Raw genomic sequence first — 7,442 nt, 5'->3', positions numbered from 1 at the left:
GTATATATATATACTGTATATATACTGTATATATATATGTGTGTGTGTGTGTATGAACTGTGCAATGTTTTTGACATACTTGACTTTAATTTTACTCTTATCAACAATATACATGGAGACTATAACCTTTTAGTAGCCCATATAGACTAACACCTTGTATTTACTCTAGTTAATTGTTTTTCTTACAGTCAGATCACTGTGGATGTTACAAGAAAATCTACTAAATAAACGAAACTGTAAAATGTTTCTGTTGTGAGAGATTTCTGCTTTGGGTAGTTATCGTCTTTAAAAAAACTAAACACAAAAAAAGAATGTTCAGTAATTGACAGAAATGCACTTATGTTTTGTAAAGCATCAGCCACTTTTATTTTCAGATTGCATGTTTCCTTTTAGAACAAAGAACAAAAACATCTAAATTAATTAAAGGCTGTGACGGACAGGTAAACTAAACACATTCAAAACCACATTCTGAAGGTGAGGCTAGGTTTGTGTGCTGCCCAAAGCTTTAATTTGAAAGAGGTGCTGATAGTATTATTTTCAAACATGTTGGGGAAAGAAAACACATTACAAGTCCTCTGGAAGCAGAAAATGTCCCGTTTAGATTTTAGTTTAGTGTCATTATGTAGATTCTGAATCTGAGTCGCTGTAGTCAGCCACCAACGATGCGACTCCTCCAGAACTTGTTCCCTTTTCGCTCTCCTTCATATGGTCCACTGCGTCTGTCTGTTTTGTGTAAACTTCCTCTTTGGTTTTGGAATCCACCTTATTCAAACCACAGCTATTTTTCTCTTCTTCCTCCCCCTCATGTGCTGATCCTGCACTGGGGTCTTTCTGTGCCACTTTCACCATTTCTTCATCACAGTCCTCTGAGTTTGCACGGGCGATGGTAGCGCAGGGTTCATTTTTGTTTGCAGATTCACTTGTGCGTCTGCGGATTAAGGGGCTGTGTGAGGAGCCCAGGGCTTTGGCCACAGCTGCTTCTTTCCCCTGCAGGCTCAGTTTATGGAGCAGACTGCCTGCAGCGCCCCCTGCTGACGGTGAGGCGACGTTAAACCAAGACCGAGAAGCTATCTCTTTCCGCTTGCTTTGCTTTTTGTCCTCATATGCTGAATAAAAAGACAAAATAAAAACAAGGAAGAATATTAAGCTCCACTCTGTTTTTTCACATGGATCAAAAGTGCTTAAAAGCTGTTGAGAAAAACTGCAATGTAATCGGAGATGCCCCATAATCAGATAGTAAAAGCCATCTTTAAGAGACATACTGAATAAATCATGCCATAATTTATCAGTCTATGTGAGAGCAATACAGTGCTTACAGTCAGGTGTCTGGTAGGTTAGCAGTGCTGCCAGTTTTTTGTCCTCTTCTTTCTCTGGCAGTAGTGGTATAGATAAGTTTGTCCTCATCTTTATAGCATCGTCTTTCTCCTCCTGCTCAACCAGAACTTTCTTTTCTGTCTGTAATGTCAGTAAAAACATTGCTGTTCAATTTAATCTACAAACACATTAGAAGCTTTAAACCCAAGTGCACCCAGGAGGACACTGCTTATGCTGGTAAAATTAGCTTTTTGTTATTAGGATTTCATTTTTGTAGGGGTAAACGATAGATGTCGGCCCGATATCAGGGAATTATGACATCATACTTAGCAGTCCGATAACATAACAAACAGAACTGATAATATGTGTTCATGTTTGCCAGCATGGCGATGTGAATGTGTGTTTATTTTTATCCGTTTTAGTCAAGCTGCTTCCCGTCCGACATGACCCACGCAATGTTCAAGTTGCGTCGGAATACACTACTTTCTCACAAGAAAATAATTAGAATACTCCGTGTTGAAAAGCAACCAGTCATTTTAAGAATTATTAATATTATTTTACCAATTAACCCTGTATGTTACACACACATTTTATAATTATAAACATCGGAACAACTACTCCCAATTTGAGAACATCTAAAGTCTGTTACCTCCTGAATGCAGCACAGAGTCCGTTCTGCTAAAATGCTAACAACAAGCTAGTGTTCAAGAACTCGTCTGGACTTAAATCATTGCTGAGGCTTTTGACAAATCCATTAAAATTTCCAGAGAGGATGCAGATCTCAAACACTTTAATGACGGAAATGATGACAAGCAGCAGTTCACCCTCGCTAAAGACCAAAGCTTTTATCTCTTTGTTAACCATGGTTTACCATCTGAGCTGCTGCTCTCTGTGTGTCTTCCTGATGCGGTTGTAACGCATTCACACTTTGACAGGTTGTCATTTCTGCACTATTATCTCAGAAGCACTGTTTCAGGTGGAAAAATGTTTTAAATCATATTAATAATAATAAAAACAAATGTACTTTGAATCTAACTTGTGTTAGTGAATTATCTGTTTTGAACCTGTGGAATGACTTTCTCTTTTGTTTAAATCTGAAATCAGTGTTAAAGGTCTTTTTTATAATTAATGTGCCTTATTTTAAAAAATGGCCATTTGAGAAATTGTTTTGTTTGATATATTTTAAGAAATGTTTGTTTGCTAACAGTTTATTTCAAATAGTATAATTTATAGTGTCATTTGGTTTTGGTCTTGTTTATTTATGTTATGATCTTACCCATTTCTGACTCATCTTATCTCCTGGCGTGTTATCAGTTACTATCAGTTATCGGCCATTAGAAGAAGAAAGTTATCAGTATTGGTTCTTAAGATGAGTTATCGTGCATCCCTACATTTTTGTGGCAAAAATTTGGTCCTAAAGTTGTTCAAATACTGGAATTTTGAATTTAAGCTCCAATTTCCAGGAAAACCAATTTAACTGAAGAACAAAATAAGAAACTGAGTTTTACTCTGCAAAAGGCTTTGGAGAACCACTTACAAAGATAATATTGCAACAACTTCACAGTTTTTTGTTTTGATATTTTAAATGTCAAAAATGAAAAGATAACTTTGAAACTAAACCACATACTTTCCCCAAAAAATTGTTTGTTACCAAACTGGGCCCATTAGGAGGCTTTTACGCTGTTGTTACAAGAGGTCATTATCTTACTCTGAACTTCCTGCGGAGGGCGCTGTTGAGCTGAAAGTCATCCTTCCAGCCTGCCTGGTAGTCTTGGATTTCAGAAAGAGATGGCAGAGCTTTTGTAAGCTTCTCTTTGTCTTTCCCACCATGGTCCAGTTTGTACATGGCGTCCGTCTCTAGCTTCTCCTTCTCTGCTCGTTCTGTTGAAGAAAAGACCAGGTTTGACTGATTAGAGAGTTAAATGTTCCACACTTAAACTGTATCTAGCAGTAATTTTGGTTGGAAAAGACAAACTTTTACCTGTAGTTAGAATTTGTTCATTTTCAGCCATGTCCCAGCGTTCTTCCTTCCTACGAGCTCCACTTACTATAACATAATCACAAGTCGCTGGATCTGTCTGCATCTCAATGTAGTTGATGCACAGATGGCATTTCATCCTAAACCTGGTTAAAAGGGACAAAAACATTTGGAAATATCTCATGTTTTCCAAGTGTTTCATAAATATACTGTGAGATTGAAACAATACTGTAGAGTTTCCCACTCATTCCTGTTTAAATAACAGAAAGTGATCATTTTAACATAGTTTCTTATGGTTGTTTGTTTACCTGTAGATAGGTGTGGTGTAGTAGTTCCCCACTTTCTTCTTCTCAGCATTATAACGAACACCTGCACAAAAAGATCATATGATCATATGCAAACTAAGAAAAAAAACTGAGATCAAATAATGCATTTTTCCATAACTCACCCATGCCAATGTGATTCTTGCAGCCGTCACACCAAATGTTGTAGGGCATTTCAAACCTTAAAGGACAAACATTAAGTTATCACAAACCTTTTGGTTGAATATCGAGAAAACTCTAATAAAAATTCTGTAAACAAGGATTACTTTCTGTCCTTCTTTTCTATACACTGTGTCAGTAAAAATATATAATGTTTAGAAGTGATGCATAAATGTGAAGACTAAAATATGCAGGATTACAGGAAAAAAAGTGTGGTCTTCACTCTATGATCACGTCAATTCCTATTTTCTCCTTAAGTTAGTGCACTAACCTGATGATGAGGATGCCCTGGGACAGCTTCCTGGCCCTCTCTCGCAGAGCGTGAGTTTTATGGTAGCCATTGAGAGATCCATGCTAAACACACAAAATGGTAGAAGTATTAGTTTACAGTCATATACAAATACTTATTTATATAAAAAAGATTTAGAACTGGTCTAGTTCTTTGTATACACCTTGGCTGGATCAAAATCAGGAGGGTAGTACTTGTTTGTTCCTTTTCTTTCACCCTGTCAAGACAATACAAACAAAATGTTAAGGAGCAGAAACTCCATGTAAAATCACAGCACATAAAAGTCTATTTATTTGTAAAGAACAATTTGATCATCTAATCACCACAGAATATGGATATTTATCTCTGAATTAAAGAAAGGCATAAAGTTATTTATGGCTCAATAGTAGGATTAGTTTGTTTTCTTTCAAAAAACAGGTGCGTTTAAAGGTTCCCTTAATTGTGGAGATGCAAACATCTCAGAGCTAAAAGTAGGGATGTTGACATTTTGTCAGCAGCTGCTGCCATTTTCTTCTCAAACTGCTGTGATGTGACCAGATTTTGCAAGTCTGCTCCGTGCATTTGCTTTTTCCTCCTGCTTCATTATTTCAACGAATTTCAACAATTCGTGCTGACATCAGGTAGTTAGCTACAGCCTCGTCTTTGAGTTTTTAATTATTGTTGATGCGTTTTGAAGAGACAATTATTTGAAAATATGATCAAAGTAAATCACCCGAGTTTTTCTAGTGACCCCTTAGAGAGATAAGCTGCCATGAAGAACATTATTTTATCTGACCTTGTTCCAAACTTGACAATGATTTGAAACGTTGAAGTATGTTTTTTTTATCTGTAATAGCGCTTGTTAGCGAAGTGTGTTGACGCTCGTTTTCGTCACCTGACACATTTAACACGCTGTCATTGGTTGAGGAGCATTGTTTACAAAACAGATGTCCACATAGTTTTGAAATTGTTTTTAATGTTCTTACTTTCTAAGACACATTAAGTTGATTTGATGCTGCAGATTGCCTTGTAATATTATTTTGTACCTTTCCTGCTACTTTTGCGTCGGCTATTATCAAGTTTTATTTGTTTTTAGGATACAAGATGCTTCCTACAAAAACCAGAAAGTGAATCTTTTCTTAATATTTCATGTTATTTCATGATATCTTGAACACGAAAGACGATTTGAGCAATAATAGATAACAACAAGGTGATTTACAGCCAATTTCATATTGGTTCTGCTGTGAACTGCAGCAAGAAAACTTAAGCTGATTTTCGCCTACACAAGCATCAATAACTTCCCTCATACTTGAGATAAACACATGATTTTGGTGTTATTTTGTATGGTCTCGGTCTGTAGTGTCAGATTTAATATTAATGAGGGATAGAAAAATATATCCACATCCCTACTAAAAGTGAGAAGACATGATCACAGCTTACCATAGTGACGACTGGGGCTCAGTGTGTCTTGGATTTACCCCGTTTCTAACAGAAAAATATAAAATACATTACTATTACCATAGAAGGAGCTGAATAATGCAATGTAGCAAACACTCCAACTTAATTTAGCTTTAGTGTTGTGCTTGTAAACAGATCCAAAAAGTTTTAAAAAAGATAAATAAGTAAAAATTAACTTGCTTCACAACACTCAAGAGATGAATATAGTGATTATATTCAAAATGAACTTCGGAGTATGCATTATTAATCTGAATTTGTAGTAAATGTTTTAAAAAAAATGAACCCAAATTTAGCAACAGCTAGCTAGCTAGCATTGACCAGCTAGCTAGCATACCGTGCATGTCCCTGTGTGCGCAAATTTACAGGATATTTATAAATAATCACTAGAAGTCTAAATAAATTTGACAGTGAGTCCACATCATTAAATACCATACTTGTGTACTACAAAGTATACTTACAAATTGCGTTCTAGGTGCGCTGCAAAAGATAAACACACATCTGCGTGTCGCAGAAAAATAACGCAACTTCCGGGTTACGTCGGAAGCGACGTCACTTCAACGCGGTTTTGGGAAAGTACCGGCGTTTGCCAAAATGGATGTCAAGAAAGAGCCACACAAACGCTACTTCTGCTCGTTTCCCGGCTGCTCGGTCGCTTATAACAAACAGTGGAAGCTGGACGCTCACTTGTGCAAACACACCGGGGTGAAGCCGTTCTCCTGTGAGCGCGAGGGCTGCGGTAAGTCCTTCTGCTCCGAGTATCACCTGGCGCGGCACGAGCTCAGCCACACCGGGGCGAAGCCTTTCCTCTGCACCGTAGAAGGCTGCTCGGAGGCCTTCACCACCAACTCTAACCTGAACAGACACGTCAGCCGCATTCACAGCCGGGACCACAAGAAGTACGTCTGCAAACACGACGGCTGCGGGCTCGAGTTCAGGAAGCACAAGCAGCTGAACTCCCACGTGTGCGAGCAGCACGCTCAGCAGCCTCCGTACCAGTGTTCCTTCGAAGGCTGCCAGATGCGATTCGCCTTCCCCAGTAACCTGAAGAGACACGAGAAGGTGCACAAGGGATACCCCTGCCAGGAGGAGGACTGCACCTTCACGGGGAGGACCTGGACGGAGCTGCTGAAGCACAGGAAGGAGCACCACAGGCGCGTTGTCAAGTGCGATCAGTGCAACAAGGAGTTCAGGGACTCCTGGTTCCTGGAGCAGCACCGGCACGTCCACTCCGAGATGAGAGTGGTCTTCAAGTGTCCCAGAGACGGCTGCGACAGGTCGTACACCACGCTCTTCAACCTGCAGAGCCACATCGGCTCCTTCCACGAGAACGTGCGCCAGTTCGTCTGCGCCCACGAAGGCTGCGGGAAGACGTTCGCCATGAAACAGAGCCTCCAGAGACACACCGTCATCCATGACCCCGAGAGAAAGAAGCAGAGGAGGCCTAACCGTAAAAGATCCCTGGCTTCTAGGTTGAGTGGCTATAGTGACACGAAGAGAGTGGTCTGCAAGAAGAACCAGAAGTCTGATTGTCAGCCAGAGTTCTCAAAGGAGAAAACAGTCCAGTCGGATTCTGTGGAGTTGGTGTCCCTCCTGCAGGACACGTCTTTGTTGTGCAGTCCTGCTGTGGACACACACGAACTCACTAAAGCTCTGACTGCACCTTTAACGGTGTAGTTACATAGATGAAGTATTGCCATTATTGCGAGGGCAAAATGTCGTTAAGATCGTGTGCTCAGTGTCATTTTTTCTGGAAGTTTTTGTTTGTTTTGGTTTCTGTTTACAATTGTAACATTTATTTCTGTACGGGGGAAATGTTTGTTTTCATTAGCCAAAAATTCCAGTTTTGTTTTATTTTCTCTATTTGCTTTAAGCTGTTATTGAAGAAGGGATTTGGTCTCATTTCACTGGAGATAAAATGAAGGGCATGTTCATATATATACCT

The 7,442-nt window shown here is 39.3% G+C and overlaps 2 protein-coding genes across 2 annotated transcripts; one reads left to right on the top strand and one right to left on the bottom strand.

The window, feature by feature from the left end:
* Positions 1 to 337: 337 nt before the first annotated feature.
* Positions 338 to 6,043, bottom strand: yju2b (YJU2 splicing factor homolog B). Its single transcript, XM_014019193.1, has 10 exons — positions 5,959 to 6,043; positions 5,483 to 5,527; positions 4,227 to 4,280; positions 4,046 to 4,128; positions 3,741 to 3,796; positions 3,601 to 3,661; positions 3,296 to 3,438; positions 3,023 to 3,195; positions 1,317 to 1,455; positions 338 to 1,106 (listed from the first exon to the last, which is right to left on the bottom strand). The coding sequence occupies exons 2-10, from the start codon at positions 5,483 to 5,485 to the stop codon at positions 619 to 621; spliced, it is 1,200 nt and encodes a 399-aa protein (XP_013874647.1). The 5' UTR covers positions 5,486 to 5,527; positions 5,959 to 6,043; the 3' UTR covers positions 338 to 618.
* LOC106525083 (transcription factor IIIA) lies at positions 6,015 to 7,436 on the top strand. The gene has a single exon (XM_014019194.1). It carries the CDS (start codon positions 6,092 to 6,094, stop codon positions 7,172 to 7,174), a length of 1,083 nt encoding a protein of 360 aa, XP_013874648.1. The 5' UTR covers positions 6,015 to 6,091; the 3' UTR covers positions 7,175 to 7,436.
* The last annotated feature ends 6 nt before the right edge of the window (positions 7,437 to 7,442 follow it).

Source organism: Austrofundulus limnaeus, unplaced genomic scaffold (genome assembly GCF_001266775.1).
Source record: "Austrofundulus limnaeus strain Quisiro unplaced genomic scaffold, Austrofundulus_limnaeus-1.0 Scaffold211, whole genome shotgun sequence".
NCBI classification, from domain to species: domain Eukaryota; kingdom Metazoa; phylum Chordata; class Actinopteri; order Cyprinodontiformes; family Rivulidae; genus Austrofundulus; species Austrofundulus limnaeus.
This window is presented reverse-complemented; position numbering and strand designations above follow the sequence as displayed.